Source organism: Cuculus canorus, chromosome 6, assembly GCF_017976375.1.
Source record: "Cuculus canorus isolate bCucCan1 chromosome 6, bCucCan1.pri, whole genome shotgun sequence".
In the NCBI taxonomy this organism is placed as follows: Eukaryota; Metazoa; Chordata; class Aves; order Cuculiformes; family Cuculidae; genus Cuculus; species Cuculus canorus.
In genome coordinates this window covers 18,915,870-18,940,452 of record NC_071406.1, presented here as the reverse complement: position 1 = coordinate 18,940,452, position 24,583 = coordinate 18,915,870, and the positions used below count along the sequence as shown (strand labels likewise).

The 24,583-nt window shown below is 37.3% G+C and overlaps 2 protein-coding genes across 12 annotated transcripts in view; one reads left to right on the top strand and one right to left on the bottom strand.

Annotated features, from left to right (window-relative positions):
• LOC104054612 (dipeptidyl peptidase 4) overlaps positions 1 to 15,915 on the top strand; it is a 46,006-nt gene extending 30,091 nt beyond the window's left edge. Inside the window, exons 20-26 of the mRNA XM_054069423.1 lie at positions 1,568 to 1,762; positions 2,634 to 2,688; positions 4,739 to 4,838; positions 6,431 to 6,495; positions 11,690 to 11,762; positions 12,013 to 12,086; positions 12,969 to 15,915. Of these exons, the coding sequence (XP_053925398.1) occupies positions 1,568 to 1,762; positions 2,634 to 2,688; positions 4,739 to 4,838; positions 6,431 to 6,495; positions 11,690 to 11,762; positions 12,013 to 12,086; positions 12,969 to 13,067 (661 nt within the window). The 3' untranslated portion in view covers positions 13,068 to 15,915. The remainder of the gene's footprint in view (positions 1 to 1,567; positions 1,763 to 2,633; positions 2,689 to 4,738; positions 4,839 to 6,430; positions 6,496 to 11,689; positions 11,763 to 12,012; positions 12,087 to 12,968) is intronic.
• Positions 15,916 to 16,043: 128 nt separating this feature from the next.
• SLC4A10 (solute carrier family 4 member 10) overlaps positions 16,044 to 24,583 on the bottom strand; it is a 159,270-nt gene continuing 150,730 nt past the window's right edge. For 6 of the 11 annotated variants that reach the window (XM_054069417.1, XM_054069418.1, XM_054069414.1 and 3 more), the window contains 2 exons: positions 22,860 to 22,976; positions 16,044 to 18,345 (listed from right to left, as the gene is read on the bottom strand). In XM_054069417.1, the coding sequence (XP_053925392.1) occupies positions 18,279 to 18,345; positions 22,860 to 22,976 (184 nt within the window). In that variant the 3' untranslated portion in view covers positions 16,044 to 18,278. Of the gene's footprint in view, positions 18,346 to 19,250; positions 19,277 to 22,144; positions 22,182 to 22,859; positions 22,977 to 24,583 lie in introns of all 11 variants that reach the window. The other 5 variants (XR_008450310.1, XM_054069419.1, XM_054069415.1 and 2 more) reach the window with 5 other exon arrangements.

Below are 24,583 nucleotides of genomic sequence, written 5' to 3'. Positions count from 1 at the left end.
CTAATTACTTCTTGAACTAGTTTTAAGAGGGAATGAAAAAATTAGTTGTATCCCAATTTGTGATAGGTTCCTGTGCTATAAGATGTTGTTACGCTTAACAAGCACATACTTTTCTGATGGCAGTGAGGGAAACATGTTTTGTATCTGATTTAAGAGTGAGGATGTCGGTGTTGGCTTACCTTCTTCTCTGCTTTTTGAGTTCATTAGGAATAATAGTCAATGAAATTACATTCCAGAATGAAACCTTGAAAAAGCTTTGTATCCTGAAGCTGAAGTAGTGAGTGTGACATTGCATTTTCTGTGTGATATTTGATTGTCAGCTGGTGTTGGCCAGCTGTATCTTGTGGTCAGGACTGCATTTGCTATTTTTGCTATAAAATCAAGACCGTGAAAATGTGCCTGTTTTGTCCCTTCTTCCTCAAGCACTTCTGTTCTTGCTGGAATGATTTCTTCTGACTGGAAGTTACTGAAACGTACCTATTCGTAAAAACAGAATGTTAACCTTTTCCTCTTTTTAGGAAGAGCTGACTTCGCAAGGAAGCTAGTTGTTAATTGTTAGATACGTCTTTGTACAGTGTAATTTGGTTGCACTGTAATACTTTCTTATATGTCTATTGAATGTTTTAATAAGCAATCTTTTAATAAGCTTTTTGCTTATTAAAACTTATTTTGGTTTTGATTCAATTTTTATTGACTTACCTGGGCCTGCCTTTGTCAGGATCCCCTCTGCTTCATGTTGATCTTGATATTCAGAATCTTCTTCAGCAGTGTCAGGACCCATAGTGTTAAAAACAAAGCTTGATTTAGGTAATTTCTACTATTTTTTTCTTTGCTTTTAAAACTGGGAAAAATGTGTTATAGAGCTGTAAGAGCCACTTTTCCATTCCTTACTCTGTTGAAGAGGGGCGAGTGAAGTGCACTGCAAACAGAATTTTACCATCCAGGCGTTTAGAGTGTGATTTTTGTAATGCTGAAGTGCTACAGAATATTTTAAAATGAAAAGTTATAATTACAATTTTTCTTCCTTTTTCTCAGTCTGAATAAGAAATAGTCTAAACTGTAGAGAAGACTGGTGAAACACTAAAAGTGCGGGAAAAGATCTTTTTTTTTGTTTCTCCAGATGAAGGCTACTTGTTGATTTCAGGCTTCAGCCAAATAAATTGTAGGTAAATGGAATAGAAATAGTTCAAGAGCATCGCTTTGAAAATTTGATGAGTAGATATGCCAACACAGAAAATAACTTGGTTTGTATGTCTGATAGCCACGTAAAGTCAAAATAATGGAAGTTTCTTATTAGAACAAAAAGCAATAAAAACAAGTAAAATCCAGTCTGCTTTCTTGTTTTACAGTTATGTTTTATAAAAGTGTACTGCTTTTAGCATCCAGACAAATCAGCAGTTTTGAATCAGTTAGTCAGTCAGTCAGTCAGTCACACTTCGCTCAGTTTAGTTTAAAAGCTCACCCTTCTTTAGTGGCTGAAAACTGTCAGCAGTAATTGTATTTTAAATGCTTGATGCAAGACTATGTGCAGAGTAAATGCCTGAGTTCTGTGCCACTTTTCACTCAGGTATGCAGGACCCTGTAGTCAGAAAGTAGATTATGTCTTCCGGATCAACTGGGCAACTTACCTCGCAAGCACTGAGCAGATAATTGTGGCCAGCTTCGATGGCAGAGGAAGTGGGTACCAAGGGGATAAAATTATGCATGCAATAAACCGAAGGCTGGGAACGCATGAAGTGGATGATCAGATAGAAGCAGCCAGGTGAGCTACAGTGAAACGGTCAACACCTGCTCCTTCTTTTCTGTGCTTATTGTGGAGGGGAAAAAAGGTGAAGGTTCTGGATGGTCATCTTGAAATTATTGACAAAAGCATAGCTGAATTCTACATTAATTTGTATCCTGAAGTGTGTCATTTATGGGCCAACCATCATTTTATGCTTAAAAAGAGAGAAGAGTTAATGATGTAATAAAAAATGTACCATATCTCTGGCTTTATGAAGATGATAGCTATCATATTGGTATAATAGACGAGTATGCTAATAAGGAAGTTGGGGCTGGAAGTTTTACTCCAAACTTTTTGCAAGTTTCTGTTGTGACAGTTACTTTTATGAACTACTCAGCCTTTACATCCTAGTTCATCTTCGTCACTTGTTTTATGCTTGTAGAACCTCACCGAACCAAATGATGTCAGTATGAATCATGAAGAAGTGAGCTTATGGAGTTTACTTTTTGGGATTTTTAGTCTCAAGAAGTTAAACTAATAGCCTGACTCTTATACTGCGATTTAAGTGTTGCTTCTCTGGTTTTTTATATCTTAAATTTAAAAAAAAGAAAAAAAAAAAAAAAAGCGATACAGGTGGTAAAATCTGACCCGATGCAGTACAAATGTCCATGAGTTTCTACAGCCCATCCAGGTTTTGGGTTTGGGTTTGGGTTTGGTTTTTCACATGCACAGAAGTTTTTTCTGAATTTCTTAAAGACACATGTGCCTGCAGTGTTGTGTTTTCTTATGCAGTCACTCTGAAGTGGTATTTGTACAATAGAAAGATGCAGACATGATGAAAATAGGCACATCTGTATAATGGTAGATACCTGCAGTCCATTAAGCATTTAATTATTCTGTTTGTGTTTAGAAAATTTTCTGAAATGGGCTTTGTTGATAAGGACAGAATAGCTATTTGGGGCTGGGTAAGTACGCGAATAAGTTTGGCTGGCTTATTATTTTATTGTTACAACATTTGTTGTGCTACTATATGTGTGAAGTGCTAGAATATTTAGTGTGAGACACCTCTGGGGTCGTGGCACATTCCAGTAACCGAACTGATGTTGCACATGTGCAAGTGCTTGTATACATTGTCCTTTTGCAAGCATTCAGGAGCCTTTGAAACAGAAATTAGGACTACTAGAGGGATTAGAAATAATTTAAAGGGTTACTGCCAAGTTCCTATGTAGAAGATAAACTGGTTTTTATTTTTAAAAAAGTGAGTATATATTCACTAGTGTCTCTTTCTATTAGTTGTATGACTAATTGTTTTTTTAAAAAAGCTGTAAAACTACATATTAACCAGCTGCGTGGCATGGTGGCTGTGTTTTTACTAGCAGTCAGAAAATATCTAAATCTGCTATATTGTTGTGCTTGGCTATATTATGCTTCAGCAGTACTTCCAAGAAGAGGCCAGATTTCTCTGACTTTGATCTGTCTTTAAAACCTGCCACGGTAGAGGAGAGTGTTTAATAGCACACACATACCCCCTCAGCTGCAAGGCAGATGCATATTAATTGTTAGTGATAATCTGTTTAGTTAAAACTCTGAACATTTCTCTGTCCCAGGTTGCTGTTTCACTGCTTTTTTCCGCTGTCATGGGGAGTATTCTTGCATGCTCTGTTCAAGCGTGCTGTGTTTAAATATACGCAGAACTGCGTGCAGATCTTGAATTAAATTGCTAGCTGAAATTTGGTCACTGCTGTTGAGAGGCATCAGTGAATAAATTGCTTGATGGCTAGATTATGATCCCTGTGCCTTTAGTAGCTTTTCTTGTGGGGATAAATATCTCTGTGCTGTAGTCAAAGTCAAGTGTAATAGTATTAACTTTAGTAGGAGGAAAATCTTAATAGAGAAGTGGAGGACTTAACTCATTCCCATCTTACTCCTTATGAGCCTGGGATGAATAGTTGAAGAGCAGTTCTCTTTGGAGCTAGGCTGGGGATATGAATACTAAACCTGCGGGCAAACAGATTTTCTTTGCCTCTTGAGTTTTCAGATTGTTAGTGCGTCATTGTCAGCCTGTCGCTATGTACATTAATTTTGTTTGCCATAGGTTCAGCAGTGATATCTTTACTGTGACCAGGTCAGGCAACATATATATACACACGGGTTTAATTACTAAGTACATGCCTTACTTTGCTGATCTCATTGAGAAGGACCAAGTATTGAAGTTAGAGCAAACATTTAAGGGCTTTGAACTATGATACGGTTCCATTTGCCTGTAATCTGGTTTCTAGACAGGAACAAGATGCAAAAATTGTGGGTGGGCCTCTTTTTAAAAATAACCCCTTCAGACTATAGTGAGGGCAGTCATTTGGGCAGTCAGTGACACTGGTTAGGTATCTTCCTGCCTGGGTGCTCGAGTGTGAAGATATTTACTCATCTGTGTATCAGGCTTGGCTACGGGTGCATTTTCTGTGCATAGCAAGGAGTGTGTTGCTGCACAGTCCTCCCACAGATGCAGCAGCAGATCCTTCACTCCCCAGTCACAGTCTCGCTCTTGACGCTTTGGAGGAGAGTTAGCAAGAGAGCTGCCGTAGGCCTGCTCTGAGGGAGCTGTAAATTTTTGGATGCCCTGGTGCAGCTACTCATCAGGCACATTGTGGGCCCAAGCTCCTCTTCCACCCACTCCACCAGCACGGAGAGGAACACAGCGGTTCAACAGTGTCTTGTTTCCTGTCTTTCGCTGCTGCCTACAGTGCTACCAAACACTGTCATTGAAGCTGAGTCACAGTTCAGCAGCGTTTGTGCCCTTTTTCCCCAGCAAGTTCTCATTCATCAGCACCACAGCTGCCACGCGCTGTTTGATGCCTGTTTCCCCCACTGAGCAGACTGGGGGAGAGCTGACCCACATTCAGAATGGAGTTCGTTAATATGAAAAACGCTGAGCCTATAAATGTCTGATGAACCGTTTAGCAGATGGGCCCCATCCTTTTCTTTCTGACTAAAGTAACAGCAATGTTTTCTTCTCAGTCTTATGGGGGATATGTGACCTCCATGGTGCTTGGCTCTGGAAGCGGCGTGTTCAAGTGTGGAATAGCGGTTGCCCCTGTGTCGCGTTGGCAATATTATGGTATGTGATGGTTTCCTTGTTACAAGGATTCCCATATGTCTTGCAGTGCACATGCTGCAAAGTGTTGATTCATAGTGCAGAACTTTGATTATCTACGAGATGCCACTTGGTCTGTTTTTATGAACTCATGGGTACTGCCTTTCTGAATTAAACTAATTGCCTATATTTCTCATTTTAAAAAGTCAGATTCACTATTCCAGGTAATCTCTTTAACCTTTAATGAGGGCTAAATTATTGTAATATTTGTAGTATTACTGTAATGTGTCTGTGTTTGCTTTACAAAGCTGCCATGTGTTCTGAGACCAGTATTGTGTGTCAGAAATCCATTGCTGCTGTAAGACTTTGCTTCTTCAAAATGCTGCTTTACTTATAAGAACAAACTGTGAGGCTTAACATTAAACTTGCATTGTAATTTACTCTCTCATAGTAACAGAATAGGATTTGAATTGCCTTCTTTTTTTTTTCTTTTAGAGTATTAAAATTTGGATTTTATAAATCTAATTAAACTTAAGAATAGCTTTATGTGAGGAAGATCCAAACACGTGGACAAGTCTGTATGTGCTTCAACTGTATAGTGTATAAGATTGTAGTTGCATTAGGCTATAAATACAGTTATAGGGGACCTCCTCCCAGATTAAAAAAATATATATGATTAAAAATATAATAGGTACTGGTAAATGGGACCACATTTTAACATTTTATGTGTTTGGTTTGTCCAAAAACATTCAAGGGAAAGCTTTTTCTGACAAACCTCTGCTAAATAAAGCATAATTTATCATTCTGCAAGTAGCACAGAGACTGCATAATACCATATTATGTGTTCTGGCTAATTCAGCAGATCAAATCATACTGCCAGGTATTAGCAGTAGCCTGTTGAGGACGTAGGGATGTTTTCATAATGTTTTCGATATGAATATTATGGCGTGGCAGGAGATATTTTTTTAAATGAAGATTAGGATCCCTAAAATTCCACTTTTACTTGATTAGATAAAGGAAAGGGATATGAAGTCATGCATATTAAACATAAATAAAACAGTGCAATAACCCTGATAAGAGGTCAAATGGACAATAAAATATGGCAACAGAGCATTGATTTATATGTCTTAAAATAAAGCAGCAAGTCTGCAAAACAGGTAATATGCTGAGAATTATGTGGAAAATCAGAGATGCTTAATTTTTACTATATATAACATAGATCCAAGCTGAGTCCTAATCTACTGCTATGTTTTCATTTTATAGGTTCATAGTAATGAACATTTAGATAAAATGCACGAGATCTTTTTCAAATGCTAGTCATTTGCTGCAAGGTTTTCAGTAATTTTCTTAGGATTGCTGAACGAATAACAATAAGGTAACATTGACACAAAGTACTTTATTAATATTCAGCATTCAGGTGACCATGGCAACAAGATTAATTATTCTGCATAATAATGGTTACCTACATGCTGCATTGTGGAAAATCTGTTTTTATCTTCTTTTTTGCTTTTCATTTTCAGTATGCATTCCTTCTGTTTGTATCAGTGGGTAAAATTTCTGGTGGACAGACCAAAAATTATGTAGCATTTTTTTGTTTGTTTTTTTTTTAATTACAGATTCAATATACACAGAGCGATACATGGGCCTTCCTACAGCAAGTGATAATCTGAACAACTATAATGTAAGAAAGAAATCACTTTATTTCATTTTTTGAAGTGTGCTTTCTTTTCTAAACCACTCTTGTTTTCCTTTATACAGTCTTGCTTCCTCTGCCATGGGAAGAAGTAAGTTTGTTTCTTATATCCAGCTATAGCTGTTCCATTGTGCTTTTGGAGGCTGAAGTTTCATGTGTTTGGATTTGCATGAGGCAGTTGCTCCTTGCTGTATGGTGTGGGTTTTCTGTTGTTTGTTTGGTGTGTTGGGTTTTTTGGATTTTTTTACATTCATTTCCATTTGGCTACTCTGCAGACTGTAAAACAAGCTGTAAAAACTGTTTTATTTTAATCACCAAGAAACAAATTTGTTTTAAAATTTAATATGTTCGTGGGCTCTATCTTAAACATTCCCACCAAAACAAATGTACTCCAGCGCTTTCTGAAATCTAATTTTTTTTAAAATGGTTATTTTGTGAACTTTCTTACCTCAGGAATCTGCAAGGTTTTTTCAGGGAAAGCAAAATATTAGGGAACTTTGGCAGGTAGGCAAGTCTGTCTGGACTGTGATCATAGCAAATAAATTGCAGACCAGCTGAGGTCCAGCAGAGCTGAGGCTGGAATTTCAGCCTCATCTCCATGAAAACAGGGTGTGGAGAGTTTGGTTTACAATGACTCATCTTTGCCTGTAAGTGCAGGAATTTCCAGGTGTTCTGATGGGAGCAAAATACTTGTAGATTGTTTGCCCTCCTTAAGGCATGATGAGTTGTTTGACTTGCTCTTCTGTACCAACTGCTTTCTATTGCCTCAGCGGCTTTTTGGTGTCACAGGTAGCAGGGCACAGGGTGGAGCGGCCCAAGCCTTCTGTAAGATTTAGTTAAATTTTACAGCTAGGTGGAAATACAGTGGCTATTGGAGAACCGTGAAGGACTGGAGGGGCACTTCGTGCCCTGGCTGTTGGGACATTTCACAGAGGTGTTCAGCCATGGTGCTGTGGGAAACATTCATGTCAAAGAGATGGGGCATTCTCTGTGTTTGCACTGATAAACAGGCTAGAAGACAGTTTAGACACTGTGTCTTGATGCGTTAAAAAAATAAGTGTCATGAGTGGAGAAAAGGGTGGGTGTTGTTGCAATGATTTAAAAGTATGGTAAAATGTATAAATGCATACATATATGGACTGAAATGTCTGTTTTGACTTACCACTTCAGTAATCTAGTTTTGTTAACTACTGTATCAGATGTTTTGGTCAAAATTGTGGACAATGGTAGTAACTACTGGCAGACTTGATACTGTCTGCCTCATCTAACTAGTGAGCTGCCTGGGCCAACTAGGGACTGACCAGCAGCCTGCAGCCGCCTGCCTGCCTTTTTCCAAATGTGTTTCTTTAAGGCAGTGGGAACAGTAGGACGTCTGCGAGGTAGCAGTGTAAATAGAAGTTACTGTCGTCGTTCAGAACGAACGTTAACGCTCTGGGTGCACAAAGTCATTCACCAGCTTCACGGCACAGATGGCAACAGAGGACTGTTTAATCCTTTCAAGCCAGGAGTCGGATTTTCTTGGCATAGTATCCATTGCTGGCAATGGCCACGTTGAAACTGCCAGTACCAAAGAGCTAAAGGTTTCAAATGTGTTACTCGGAGGACTAATTGGGGAGAATGGTGGCTAGATGGAGGAGGGGTAATTGCACAGATCAGATTGTCACACTTCACTGCTGCTTCTAGACATAGGAAAATGCAGCTTAAGTCCTCATGCGTTGTTAAAAGCTGCAAATAACTTATTACTTGGAATTTACTTTTCCACATAAACCTGGAAGGGTGGGACAGCTCAAGTGTTTGGTGCTTTTCATGTAGCATCAATAGAAGGGGTTGTGGGATTTTGTTGTTTCTGAAGACTATTACTGACTTCAGCCCAGCACGTTCCTGGCTTACAGGGCCTTTTTTTCGATGTCCCAGTCCACCTACTCAGCTTCCTGGCCCTGTATCACTGATAAGAGCTGTTTTCTGAACTGAATGGTTTTCAGCAAAACATGTACTGAAAGCTCTCCTAGCTGAAGCTGCTAAAGCATTTTTGAACTGTTAACTTCGTATTGTCAGGTTTGCATGTTGCATCATATATTCTCTATCCTGTTGCATCCACTATAAAGCTGGCTTGAAAAGTGAAAGGTTGCATAAACTGTACTGTGTGCCCTAATTTAAAGAAATGAGACAGTGAACACATCTGCTTAGAGAGGGTCAGTGCTGCTAGGTGCCTTCCTAATGAGCAGAGTATCATTAATGACTGAATATATAGTCTCAAGAAACCATTTGTGGTAGGGGGGGTACACCCTACCTTTGTATTAGTGTGACATTAGGTTTCATATTTATGAAGGAAGAGAATCTGAGATGTTAAATAGTCTTTGTCAAGAGTCGTGTCTGAGGGATGACTCACTCCTCTAAGTGAGCTAATCAGGTGTGATTGGTGTCAGTTAAGGTAGTTGTGAACTATAAAAATCAAAGCTTTGTCAAAGAAAGGAGCAAGCATGGGTGGAGCTCTCAATATAATTGTGTAGAGATCCTAGGCTGAATGGCAGGCAAGCTGTCTGCCTGGGAAGAAATGTCCCTGATGCAAAAGACTTGAGACTATACCAGAGCAGAGCTCGAGAGGTCAGACACAGTAGCCATGTAAAGCATACCGGAGAGACTGTTCAACTTGTGAGAAGATTATTTTGCAGTTCACTCTGAATTTGATATGCTTTTGGCAAGTGTTTGAAACAGTCATAGATTTGGCAATCTTTTTCTAGCAGATTTGAAATGTTCAGTCCTTAAGAACTGCTGCATCATTAGGTTATGCAAAACAGGGTACAATTTTGTAAATATGCCATCTTGTACTGATTTGACATTTGTTCTATTATCTGAGAATATGCTAAAGGGAGAGAGACCTTCAGTTTCAGCCAAAGCCTAACTTGTTTGTGGAGTGCTGATAAAATGTTGACTGCTGTGTGATCTTTAGAAAAGCCAGTTACACTCAGCAGGGCCCAATTCTCTGTACTTGCACGCGTTACTTTTTCAGAACCTTTGTCCCAGCAGTGTAACTATGAAACGGAAGGAGTAAATTAAGTTGTATTTATTTGTTGTCCACTTGAGTTTTGTGCAGCTGACGTAGCTGTTTCTTTGCGCTATAGCTATGCCTGACTTGAGATTGCTCCCCATCTTGCAACCTTCTTTTTTTGGCAGAAGTACTGTGTCCTTAAAGCACGTTTTAGGGAAGGGACTCCTCATGTTGAGCAACGGTATGGCAAGTGAGACTTGTGAAATAGGTGATTAAAAAAACCTGTTAAAGTATCTCTTTTGTGTGTTCCTTGTTTCGGAAGTGTTTTAGAAATAGCTTTATTTTGTTTAATCCTCGGAGGGGAAAACTAGTGACTTGCTTTTACTAAAACCGCTTTTGGAAAGTTGAGTTCTCACACTATAGCTCAAGTAAGGCTTCCACTCAGAAGGTTTGCTGTCCCTTAAACCAGTACTGGTTTGCAGGGAGAAAGCTTGTGAAGGTGATTGATTCAGCTTCCTTCTGCACATGTGGAAAATGATGCACTCTAAGGATACTGCTTGGTTCTTTTTTTTTTTTTTTAATTATTATCACTGATATCAGTGATAATAAAACTGCTGTACCAGTGCTCCTCGCTGAATCAAAGTCCTCCTTCTAGATTTTGGCACACTTGTAACTCTCTGTTCTTAATCCATGATACCAGTGCATTTTGAATGGATAGTGTCACGCTTCCGGTGTGCATGGCTTTCCATACATTAGGCAGGATTTCTGGTGCCCTGGAGCTTTTCACTATCGAAAGAAGGCAATTGCAGGGTTACGGATTGGAAGGTGATTTCCCCCCCCCGCCCAATCCACTGAACTTCGGTTTTTAAATTTGGTTGAATGACTACAAAGATCTCATTTCACTTCTGAGACAGTTGTGGTACAGTTTTCTGCTATGACAAAAGAAATTTAATATTTATACTTCCTTTAAAGAGTCATGAGTGTACAAGAGATATACAGAAATAAGAATGCTTCTGTGTCTTAGTAATGTAATGTGTTTGGCTTTTTTGGGGGTACTAAATGCAAATCCCCGTGCCAGGATACAGCCTTAATACAAAGTGGGGAAGGGAAGGGAAAGAAAAACCCAAACATCACTTTTTTTTTTCCCTAATTTTTACTATTTTTTTTCCTTGTCATAGTAGCTTTTAAGTTATTGTATTAGAGAAAAAAAATGCAGTCATTTTCAGCAGATAAGCCCTATAATGTTGCTAACAGAAGGAAATTTAATTCAATTTATTTTTGCCCCATTATGCTGGTTGTCTTATCAAGCCTAAAATGTCTTCTCTCTTGTCCCTTTTCTTCCCGCTGTCAGGGCAGAACACTATCTTTTTCCCCTTCCTTACCCAAATTAGCTGTTTTACCTCTAACCCCTGCTTTCCTCCTGCTTTAGTACCTAATCACAGTAGCAAGTCAGGTGGGTTAGCATGTTCTAGGGGAATATGTTGTCACTTGATTAGCCTTATTTTCTTGATTAATTTTAGTTGCTGATAATTTTTTCATCACCTTATTTGTGTTTCAGTTCCCAAAGATGTAGCTTGCCTTGTAATTATAGATTTGGTCTGGTGGTTTTCTCCTTCAGGCATTTTTGTATTTTGTTTGGAAGAGAGCATTGTTCTAAATGTCTTGTCAGCCGTTTGTACTTGGGATTGATGAAATACAAGCTCTGTTGGCTTACCTGCAGGTAAGCTGCAGTGTACGCTTCTGTAGGGAAGATAATGCATGCAGTCTGCAATAGCTGCTGCTCACTAGCAGAGGGTGCACTGTTGCCATGGCAACATTTTTTTTTTAACTTGTCTGCAGTCACACAGGAAACCTACAGCAAGTGGTACGCTGCAGGCTAACAACATGTTAGCGGTGCATTCAACGTGTATTGCGCTTGCAAAACTCTTCCCCTCTGGAATTGCCTGTTACTTTGAAGACATAACCCTTGGTAGTAATTGCTGACCAGCACAGAATGGTTTGAGTGCAAGCCCAGCGCTGGTGGAGCTGTGGCCGTGCTTACCTGGGAGTGTGGGGAACGGGGACGGGAGAATAATCGTTGTTATCTGAAAGACCACAGATTGTGTCAACAAGAATCAAAGTCACTTGGTAGCAAACCATCTTCTAATAAATAGCACCCTTTTTTCTTTTTTTTTTCCTTTTCTTTAATTTCAGAATTCAACAGTAATGGCCAGAGCTGAAAAATTCAAGGAAGTTGAATATCTCCTTATTCATGGAACAGCAGATGGTGAGTTGCAGTTAATTAGACATTTTAGTATTACAGACAGGTTCGCAATTCTACTACTGACAAAACAAAAGCATGAAGGGGCAAGGCTGTTACATTTACGTCAATAAAATAATTCTGCTTTCTGCAACTAATTTGTGTTTCAGGCAGCAGTGCTGGGGAGTCTTCTGTGTTCGTTGTTTTGCTTTTCCCCCAGAGCAGTACAGAAGCAATTTTTTGTTTACCTTTTTCCTCTTTTTCTTCCACTTTTCAGATAATGTTCACTTTCAGCAAGCTGCACAGATTTCCAAAGCTCTTGTTGATGCTGAAGTGGATTTTCAGGCAATGGTATGGTTCTGTTTTCTTTATCATCATACAAATGGGTTTGTGTTACAAAGAATAATAGCAAAAGCTCCCTGTTGTTAGGTATAAACCAACTGCCATTTTAAATGAAAAAGTTCACGTACTTGCATTTCACGTTCAGCAACTGAAATTTTAACATAATATAGCCATCTATCTTCTGTACAAAAGAAAATATAAAGCAACTCTTCCTCGTATTTGACTCTGTTTATCTAATCTTTTGGGTTTTTAGTGTTCTCAGACAAACAGGCAAGCCAGCCCCAATCTTTGCAGATACCCAAAGTCCAATGAATTAGTCCAGTGTCTTACCAATAGGACATAAGGAGAGGTTAACTTCAGCCAAGTCCAAGATAATCTGTCCATCACTTTTGGTGGTTTTTTATTGAACTTGTAAAGAAGTTGTTATTTGTCCCTTCTTATGCTGTACATTGAAACACTCACACTAAGGTGCAAGCTCTTCCTTTCTTTCCTTCTTTCCCCCAACTCTTGGGGAGCAGTGCTGAAAATTTTGAAGTACAGAAGGAAGCCAGGTATACCCATGCATGGTTGTCCTTCACACAAACTTGCAGAGCTTACAGGGTGCAGAAATCAGGAACCACTAAACTGAGGAGCTGTATCTACCCTTCAGGTGGACAAGCCACGTATTCAGTTTGTACTTTTGGCATGATTGATGGCATATGCCACACACTAAGCAGGGACAAAAGTACTGTTGTAGCTTCCTGCCACCATCCCTTCTTTGCCTCCATGCTAAATTAACCTCATTCTGGGACAATTTTAAATGGCTGCACATATTTTTATGTCTGTGATGTTTGATTTACATCAGTTAGATGGAGCTAAAACTAACGGTCTCTGTATTTTTCTTCCCCACAGTGGTACACTGACAAAGACCATGCCATCACTGGGCAAGCACATAAGCATATTTATACCCATATGAGCCATTTCATAAAGCAGTGTTTCTCACTGCCCTAGCACCAGCATTTTGTGGGTTAGTGATGATAATCTCCAGAAAACTCTCTAGCTATGTATCCTGAGCCAGTATAAACTTTTACGAATCAAGATGAGATAAGGGTCAGCCCTTGGGATACCTGTGTACACAATGAAATGCTAATCTTTGTAACTGTTTCTGTTGTTAAGCAGTATTGCATTTTTATTGATTTGTGTTTAATCAGGTCTTAACATCACCAGTATGTTGCAGGCTTCTAGAAAGCGTGGTACTTGCTTGAATCAGTACCTTTTGATAGTTCAGTCCAGTTTCTACATTAGGGTAATGAATGATGGCAATGTCATAGAAGAACCAATGTGGAAATCAGTTGAGGAACAAAAATAATAATGCTTGCAACAAAATTTGAAATTAATCCTGTGATAATTTTCTGTGAAAATACTGATACAACTTTAAATAGATTTTTACAGAAATTACCTAATGCCTAATCAATTATTAGAGACATTATCAGGAATACTGCACTGTTAATATTTTCTATGCAGAGTGAAACACTTTGTTTACTGCATGTCCTTGCATTAGTATTTTCTGTGCAATCTCTTGGATTGCAATTGTAGAAGTCTTGCAAGGAAAGTACATAATGGGCATTTACCAAAGATTTTTGAACAATACCTACACAGACTGATGACACTGAATTTCTTTGTTTCCTATCATAATGCTGTGATTTTTGCTTACTTTATAGTCAAAAGGCTGCTACTGTGGGAATCTGCATGGGTAAGATCTCACTTGAACTCTAGCAGCCCACCACTGTTTCTTTATGGGACAGAAAATTCATATATTTTTTTAGAAGTTTTGTATTTACTGATGAATAGGATGTATTCCTATCACTCAATCATAGAACACTGCACTACAATGCAAACTAGCAGTCATTTAAAGCAAGGGCTGGACTGTAACTCTCATGTGAACATGCTATTTAGCAAACCTGCGTTTTCTTGCAGCCTATCAGTGAACTTCTGCTTTATCTTCAGTGCTCTAGGTTTGCTTCTCCATTTGAAGATTAGTCTTAATTTCACATAGACAGAAAAGATGCAACTCACTTGTACTACAAACTGTGCTTCTTTAAAATAATAAAGACATGAATTTATGAAAAGAGGTGTAGTCCATATCATTGCCAATGTTGCTCAAGAAACTAACTCCTAGAATTTTACGACAGACCATTAATTTTGAGAGAGGCTTACAGTGAAGTTTCTGGTTTTGTTTAATGGTATCGTTTAATGGAGCGTGACGATTATCTAACACTTAGATTCTTATTATACGCCAGCATGAGACTATGTATTTATTGTGGATTATTACTGACACTAGGTGTGAATGTCAAAGTACTCATACAGACAGGTAAAGCATGGGGGGAGAACGTCAAGACAGCTTGTGCAGCTTGTCCTTAAATGAGAGAAAGAATGGGGCCAGAGGTAGAAAATAGGGTTTTGGTTTTACAAACAAAAAATCCTTGACTCACAGAATAAGGGTGTTTTGGATAAACAAACTGGAGATGGGTATTACAAATATAATTTCAGGCTCAATTTATTAGTGGTTTTAATGTAGACTGGCACCACTGTTAAAGTTTATAGGATATAAGCTGTCAGTTGTCTGCAAGAAGTTATAGTCTCCACGTCTCTGATTCTTTTGACTCAAAGGAAAGAAACATAAATCATTATAAAGGTTATAAAAAAGATTATCATTATTAACTTCTGAATTGCTTGTATATGCAAGGGGCAAACAGTCGGGTTCTTTTTAAATGTTATGACTCACACTGTCACAGACAACAGTATTTCTATAATCCAAAGCCTGCATTAACTAGGCTCACATTAAAGAACTGCAAGTATTCCCTTAGTGTATTCAGAGAAGCATTTAAAAAAAAAGACTTTTAAATAAAACTAAAAATTACATGATCTGGGTAAGCCTTTCATTGAGTAAATATGCAGTTCTGTGTATCTGACCTACCTTACTGATGCTGGCGTCTCACTGGGAACTCTTCTGTGTGCTCAGTACACAATCCTGTTTTAACTGTCTTATCTGTGAGGCTTAACAAAGTACAATGCCAATTATCTTGTATTTCTTTATCTGGAAAGCAACTTCTAAGATATGCTGCTAATAAAGCATGTAAGTACATAAAACTGAGGCCACAGAAGAAAGACAGCTCATTTCATTACTGTAGAAAGACAGCACTAGGAACCAGTTGCACCTGAAGAAGTGCCATATGCTAGAGTTAGTTAGGCACTTGACGATTTCCTTTATTTCTCTTTATTTTTTTCCACATGAAATGGAGACCAGTTTGTTGTACCATGTTGCGTAAAATCCTAACAGAAGAGGCTGAAGCCTGAGGTGTGACTCTTCCGAGTTCTCTGGCTGGAAGGCTTCTAGTCTTTGGTTTAAAACTTGGTGAAGAAGCTCAAAGGAATTTCATAAGATGGAGTCAGTACTTTTAAGTGTTGGATTTTGGCAGGAGTACTAGACTTTAAGGCCTACAAGTTTTTCAGTAGCAGAAATTTAGGGTCCTGAGAATAGCAGAAGCTAAGTCGCTGTTCAACTACTAGACACTTTTAATATTGTAACACTGAGGAATTTAAAATTGTATGCCCTTACCTACTGATCTGTAAAAAAGACTCAGCAGCTGCTGCCTGGTCTACTTCCTCTCTCCCAGGAGCAAGAGGAACCAGTGCGTGAGCAGTAAATTCCCATTCTGTTCCTTGAACAGGTGTCAGTTATGTGCCATCCCTGATAGCGCACTCGCTGTTAGAGTCACACCGAGCACACCACCAACATCTATACACAACAAATGAGCACTGATAGCATTGCGTGTTTCAGTGAGATTCCACTTGGAAATGAAGCAGGATGGGGCGCTACAATTCATTAATTTGTGAAGCAAATTCAAGTGTCCAGTAGGCATTTAAAAAACTGTACCATATCGCGTACTTGTTCTGGGTGTTGCAGTATAAAAATAAAATTGAAAATCAGTTAGGATAAATATTTATTTTCACATAACATTTCTTAATTGTGAAAAACACAATAATCTATTCACATGTACACATAAACTTTTGTAATAAATTACATCCAAGAAATTGAGCAATTTTGACCAGAATTATGAAATTAGAAGTAAATATAGCACTACATTTGCTTTATACTGTGTGTGATTTCAGAATGTTAAGATTAACATTGGAATAGCATTTAAATTCACACAAAACCAGAGTGACTGTTTTAAAATAAAACCACTCTGAAATACTGAACAGAAATACAGAATGCCATTGAATACACCGATTTCTTAATATTCTAAGAGTTGGCCAAGTGAAACTAATACATTTTGATTGTATACATTATCTGTAACAAAGTCAGCAACGTATTAAAACACCACCAGGCTGCTTTCGGGACAAACCAGTATTGAGCTTCTATACTAACCTTAAAACAACTGGAATCTTACAATTTATCATCAAGTACACAAAACGAAGCATTTAACCTTAGTGCATCAGCATTTTTTTCCTAAATTTACAAATACAAACATTAAATTAAATATAAATCCTTCTTTGTGTCCATTAGATTATTTTTTTTTCCTTCATATAAATGGCCTTTAATGGGCTTTAATAATGTCAAGAAAAAATTTAGAACAGTGACCCTATTAGTTTGCAGCAAAATGCAGTTATCATTTATGGCTAAAGTAGTAAAACATACACACTCACACACAGAAAAACATTAGAAGGAATACTTTAAATATGGAAAGTTATTCACATGAGGTCCACGGAAAGATGATCGTATTTTGGAAAGCTAGGGAATGTTGAGAGTTCTGTAGATGAGTTCTTAGACAGATTACAAGACTTAATTCTTATTTGTAGGATTCAAAGTAATAGTGCAATAATGAGAGTTAGCTTTCATTTAATAATTTAAAAATTTATCTTAAAAAAAATTAAAAATCAGTGATATCCAGATTATGCAGTAAAACTTTTGCTCCATATCTCTATTAATTCAATACTTAATCTTGCAGTCCTTGTTTTACACATAAGAACAGCTTAGAGAATCAGGCAGTAACAAAATCCATTATGAAAACTGTCTTTGTAATGGCATTAAAGCCACATTTTACTTTGTAATATTGTTTTTACCTTTTAATCAATATGTACTTGATGGAATATAGAAGAGCTGTAACAAAACTAACAGCACGATACACATTTAAGTATTATACACAATCTCTGAAATGAAGAGGTTTACTGTTAGTAGAGAAGGGACAATATGCCTTTTATGTGGCTGTATTTTAGGCAGTGAAGAGAAAAGTCATTGGGCAGATTATACAACTGCATGTGGGGTATACTTTGTATGTACAAAATTGTCCCTATTATAAAATAATTGATTGATTAATGACATAATGCAGTTGTTTGGCCTACCACAGCAACATTCATACAATACAAGATAAGATACTGTAATCACAGATTGCATTTTAAGAAATACCGTACCCATGTTTCACATCAAAGGATGTGGTATTGTTTGTCAACTAACATGAGAGAATGTTTTAATACATATTTTTAATATATATCTTTTATATATATATATATATATGACTATGTTCCAGTTACATACAAATCTGAATATTTAATACTGTATTAAATCAAGGAAAACTTCACAAATACAGAATCTGACCCTGCAATCCTCATTGCAAGAGTAACCCATGACTTCAAAAGGACAGCTTGAGGAGGAAAGGATTATCCTTGCTGGTTTGTTCACAGGGTCAGATAATTTGTTACTTTAGAAACTTCTTTAATGTTTGCTTGTCGGTTTGGGTCTCCTGAAATCATTTACTCCAGTTAGGTGATTTAAAAATAAAAAATGGAACAAGTGTTTTAATCTTCATTCAAGACGAACTATTCAATTCTCACACAGAAAAAGTAGCAAAATACAGTACAAACCTATTAACAGGAAAGTTGAATTTGAAAGAAACTTTGCTTGTTAAATTTATGATATGCATACTGATAAATGGCCAATATCAGCAAAGAACATGAAATTTTTTTTGCATTGGCTACTGCAGACTTTAACACAGGTACTAGACAAAGGAGACACTTAGACAAGGTGAAATGAGACATATATTGCACTACATTACCTGTGCTAGTTGGAGATGAAAGACAAAAGTTAACAAGGTCAAATGATTTATACTTAGTGGTTGTGGCATTCCTTTCATTCGTTTGTAAAAAAATTAATTGAAGAACAAGTCATAGACAAGTCTCCCGGTCAACACCTTTCCCTGAGTCGGCTTTCTTCTCTTTTCTGATTTCAGCACTAGGAAAAGAAGGAAAAGGAAGTTATAGCAGCACCATCATACATGATAACAATTAACGATCTACCTGAAAATCTGTACTGACATTTTAATTATTTTTCCATGCTGCATAGCACAAACTGGGAAATGAGTGAAAGTTTCTGTGCTGAATGGTGCAGAAGACATCAGCCAGCAGTCTAGTGATGAGGCAGATAGAGAACTTAAGATGTACAGACAGACAAGTCAGCCAGCATGCAAGCAAAGATGGCCACATTTTTCTTTTGTTTTGGCAAATACAACTTAATTGATTAAATAATGGTACAGTTCTCAGACAAGAGCAGCATTTTCTTAAATGGCACAAACAAGAGGTCACAGTAAGTATTTCTTGTCTTTAAAATGTGTTCTATTGCTCAATGTACATTTAGAAGGAATGTTTATGAATTAAAGCAGTGCAAGCCAATTTCCAGCTGTAGTATTTGGCTTAGAGTCTTGATTGAGCAGAGCTGGAGAAGGCTGAGGGGGTGAGGAGTGGCAATATTTGGAGCTTAACACGTACTTCCCCATGTGAACATGATAAGGAAATAACTTCAAAAAAAATGCCTGAAAGATCATACAAAAGCCATATCACTGACAACTCTGAGGCAGAGTTCAAATTTGGATTCAGCATTTTTCCACTTAAAAGACTGTTGATTTGCCTACAGAAAACAATATATGTGTGAAGCAGATGATTATTTTCATGAAGAAGAGTCCTAATTTACAACAGCGTAAATAAATAAAAAGTCATGTTCTTGCAATGAGTTTCAGTCACGCCATGAAAATGCAAAGAGGTTTCCACAACATGGGCAAATCAAGCCTTCAAAAAAGAGTGGCAGAGTATCTAAAAAAGAGATGATTCTGAGAACAAACCTGTATCAAGCACATAACCTACCAGGTTTCATGGGAATAATTCCTTAACTAGAATGAATGAGAAATAGGCTGAGTTACACAAGGCTCAAAGAAACCAAGATCAATTCTCAAATTTTTAAGGTGATTCATGCACAATTTTACAATCTGACATTTTTCTTCACATAAAAATTGCTTTAAGGATACAATTCAGTTCAGCCAAAGCTGACTTATATGCCTATGTAAGCTTCCAGAGGTGTTAATGGAAATAGCTAAAGAATACCAACTTCTGCCACTTCAACTGCCAAATCTGTCACCTTCTGGAGAACAGTGATAGGATTGGGTATGTTACACTTTCTGCACACAAAGGGTATGCAAACAAATTCTGGGGTGGTGAATTTGAAGTACAGCAGGCAGAGTTACCTGTGCTTAGTAAAAGCAAACACTAAGGATATGTTATGTGCCTTAAGGTCTATAGTATTTCCATGGTTTAGGTGCCTTTGTGGTATCAGGAAAGTCTGCCTTCCATTTAGGATTCACGTCTAAGCAGCCCCTGCAGAAGCGAGCTTTAATGCCTTGAGAAAATTGGGAAAAGAAAGGACAAATCCAGTCTTTTACCAGTAAAACACATAACTGGTGGATCTGGAAGGGACATGGACCTCTTTTCCTCCCTACCAAGGGACAAGTCGAACAAGCCTGAAAAGGAAGGTTTGGGATGCAGGATTTTCATATATTCAGACAGAGAAGGGAATTCATACCACCTACAAAGTGATGGTTGCCTTTTTCTCCAATAATTTAAGAGACCGGCTAGGACTACCTTCTATATACGGTCAGATCTTCAGCATGTTTGGAAATTTCTGTTTGAAGGGCTTAATGTTATAAGCAAAGACAGAAGAATAGTTAATTACATGTACCAAAGAGGATTATGTTTCAGATAGTTGAATTCTACCAAGACAAGCCCAAAAGCAGACCTTTAGGTCCCTAGAAATTTTAATAAAGAAAAATTAAGGCTGGAAAACTGTAAAGTCCAGGTGCCTCTACGTTTAGGCAACAGTTGACTAAATCTAATTTGTAAGGCCCCTCTTTAGACACTTAAATAATGTTATGAGTCTGTGATGTAAGGCCTGTCACGCACTGGACTACTTCACAGAGCAAGGGGCAGGGCAGCATTTGTGACAGTTACTATCCATGCGTCAGGCTGAGAACTAGTTTATATAAACCCTGCCTGCTTAAAATCTCTGGAGATAGTCTTAGTTTATTATTGGCCGAGTCAACTCAGTACTTAATGAGCACAAAGAACTTCAAGATTTTATGTGTTCCAGAAGTCACCCTACGTTGTTAATTGATCAGTGCTTTATGTGAAAGCATTACGTGAAATCATAGTACAGTATCATAATTATCCCCATTTGATAATATTTTGAGATACAAGAATAAGAAAGTAGACCTGACAACAGGAAAAAGAGTACTAACTACTCTCTAGTTGAGCATCAAAAGGCATCAGTAAAATGAATTTCAAAATAATGGGTTTTTCCCCCCTACAGTAAGATACCCTTCGCTGAAGAGAACCATGTAGTGTACTACTGGTGATTTTCATCATTATTCCTATGACTGCTACCATTCCAAGCTTTCTTTTTCCTCAGTACTTACCTAGGATTGAATTACATCTTCATGTTATGATACCTGCATTTAGGAATATGTTTCTTTAGCGTTGTCTCTAACATGACTTAAGGTTAACGTTGTCTATAGTTTTGCTTATCAGAAAGCGAGTCTTCCAGTTTTAAAGTTCTTTGAATCTACTTCTGTCTGAGACTCTGAGATAAGCTACAGTACACGAAAAAGCAGGATTTCAGATACTTTAAAAGATTGTTCCTTTACACCAGGACACTCATACCTAAAACCATAAAACCTGTCATCCCTTAGTTCCTATTCACTTCAGTCTTTGTTTTCATGAGCAAAGATACAAGAAAAGGCTGAAAATGAATTCATTTAAAAAATGAGTTTTTCTTTTCCTGCAGTGGAAAGGCCAAATAATTTTTTCCCATTGTTATCTGAGCAACGGTCTACATGGATGCTCTTTGCTCAAAAGACCTTTGAAATTTTCAGATAAAAGCAGTACATGTTTACATAATCTATCATACCATCAAAGAAAGCAACATCCACCAGAAAAATTACAACTGTTGCATAGCCAGTGGCTGAGAGTGCAACAAATCAGCTTCCCTTTCTCTGGGCTTTCACAGCCTGAACAGCTGAGGCATATAAGGTAAGAAACCCTAACGTACATCCTTCTCCCCTGCACTGCACTGATTTCACCGTGACGTGAGCCTTTTCAGTCCGTGTGTAGCGTGGAAGGCAAATCAAAACTGCACTGCTATTTTGACTGTCAGTTAAATAGTGTTAAATGATCATAAAAGTGGGCTGCTCCATGGCTGTCTGAGATGATTTTCTGGTCATCAACTGTTCATCTTGTTTATGCTGTTTAGGGAAAGGAACAACACTGAGAGGCAGCATGCCATTTTGGGGTGACAAAATTTAAAATTGTATTTCACTACAAAATTTTTTTCTCCTACTGCATCTTTTCACCATAAAACAGTGACTAGCTGTTTCAAACATGGAGCTTGTTCGGAAAATTCTATTTATAAATGGGCACAATGTAATTTTATATTTTAAAAAAGTCAAAGAAATAATGAAAAAAAATCCAGGAATAAATTCAATTTAACATTTAAATATACTACGTCTACAAGGTTCTATTTTTTAATACACAATAATTTTCAAATTGTAATATTAAGGACTTCAGTGAAGACATTTCACATTCCTATTTGAAATTTCTTTTCATTCTGTCTCCCCAAAAACTACAAAAAGTCAAATCATTTGGGTTCCTACATGACACCAGTTTGAATTGGAAGACACACTCAAGGAAAAGACTGGGCAACAGGGTCTTACCTTCGGGGAATCAGCTTCTAGTGATTAGGAAGGGGAGCTTATGACAAAAATGCGATATGAAACAATTAAGTAGAGAATAGTTACATTTAAAATTTATGGAAACAGGAAAATTTGTTTTACAATCACACTGTGCTTGTATTTAATATTTTCTTATTCCCATAATAACTCTGTAGCACACATAAACCATCATTGCTTCATTTTACATTTGTCTGGACTAAAATTTAAAAGTATTTAACTGTTTTGAGTACAAGTGAAGAAAGCATAAAAATGAAGTGATGCAATCTTAAAATTATTTTCTCTCAAATATTAGTAGATTGCATTCAGAGTACTGTGTTCTTCATACAGATATTTCCAGGGTAGTGATGACCACTTCATTTTCAAGAGGAGAGAACAAAAGCAAGCAGAACAAACACAACAGCTGTTGTGCAATCTCCAGGTGTAGGTTGGTGGCTCATTACACAAGCATCAGGCATGCTCAACTTCATTTTCCACTGTAGCATAACTAAGTAGCATGCGAATATTTGGGATTTTTTTTTTTTTTTAAATAGTGACTTTATGTTTTGAGCTCAGAACATTGTGACTGGACATAAATAAAAGGAAATCTCAAGAAATAAAACTGCAAGATGCTACAAATCTTGCTAATCCCTAGCAAAATAGTCTAATACTGGTTTGGCACCAATATGGAAAGTATAACACATTAAAAAAAAATTAAAACCTTTTAGAAGGAAAGCTTGACTCCTTATCTTTTGCATTCTCTGAGGTTACCAACAATGTCTTCCACACAGCAGTTTTTGCCATTTCATCAGAAATGTTTATCACAGATGGGTCATCTCTAGGCAAGAACAAAAGTAAATACACAATAAAACAATAAGCAGTCTGTCTTTGTTACTTATTAACTCTACAAAAACCTTTGAAAACTAATAGTGATGACAATAAAGAAGTGCAATATAAATTAAGAAATTATACTAAACTTCAAAGATCCACAACAATTATTAAAATACTCTCTTAAAACATCTTTGCACTTTTTTAGGGTTTTTCCTCCTCTAACAGCAATTAATCACAGTAACGTCAAAAAAATATATTGTGTCACTTTCAACTAATGGACAGAAAAAAATGAGGAACTATGGAATTAAATATTGCCCAAAATCTCACAGCATGCCAGTGACACAGGTGGATTAAACAAGAATCCAAAGAACTCTTAATAGTTCTCGAAGTACTTATGCTCTGAAATTTCACGTGCTTTTAAAAGCAATCAAAAACCGTGAAAAGTCAAAGAATTAAGAGATCTAATACAAATGCCCCAATTAAATATGGTAGCTTTAAGTAACGCTTGGTAGCCATTATAACCTTGGTTTTACCTGGATTGCTCCAAATATGTATTTATACACTTATGAATAATATGGTCTTAAATATGTTAAGGGCCTGCCTGTACATTATTCCTGACTTCATTGTCTACATATGGCATAATATTCAGTAGCCTTCAGTTAACATGTTTTCACAGTGTTTTGAGGACCCGCTTTATCAACCAATGTCTTGATTCTTTCTTTTAGTTGTAGAACTGTGACCCTTTTAGAACAGAAGTCAAGATATTATCCTGTCAATGCTACCCGAGTAAACACACTGTAAATAAATACAGATCACACTTCCAGGTAAATCAAGTAAGTATTGCTAATATAAAACAGAAAGAAAAAATATGGACAAAAGAGTAAAAAATAAGACCATTAGAAGTGTGATGGGTGAAAAGTAAGAAATAGGCTGGGGTTTTTTTCAGAGACACAGTTATTTGCCTTATGAGATATTGGAGTAACTCCTGTTAAAAAATGACAGGAGGCTACTATGGGACCGTGTTCCTATGAACTCACATTAACAGAGATTACTATTACCAGATATTTCAATTCTCCATTAAAACCTTTCTTTCTGAAAACTGTTAATGAGAGTAAGTTTTTATGGGCTGACTACATGTATTATTTACATTGTGCCAATCCTGCATTATCCCTTATCTACCCTGGATGGCATTTGATTCACTTACTATCTCACACAGATAGGATCATAATTAGAATAGTTCTAAAATGTAATACCGTAAGAACCTAGTTCTTCTGGGGTGTGTTCAAAACCTTTTCTGACTGCTTGCCAGCATCAGGGTGAGGGGTTTGACCTGTGCTACGTCTTCCTTTCACACCACGCAGGTCAGAAGCCAAGGTTCATTATGAACAACCCAAGCGAAAACTTGAACAGCGTGTTCTTTTCCTGGGGACTGTGAGATCATGTGGAATAACTAGAAAAGGGCTGAGCTTGTTAAATGCTGCTGTATATGGTTCAGTTCACCTAACTGTACTACCACAGAAACATCATCCCGACATTCAGTAAGCATTAAGAATATTGTGGCATGTTTATTTCATTTCTGTAATTGCAACTCACCTAAAAGAGGAAAGGTATGTT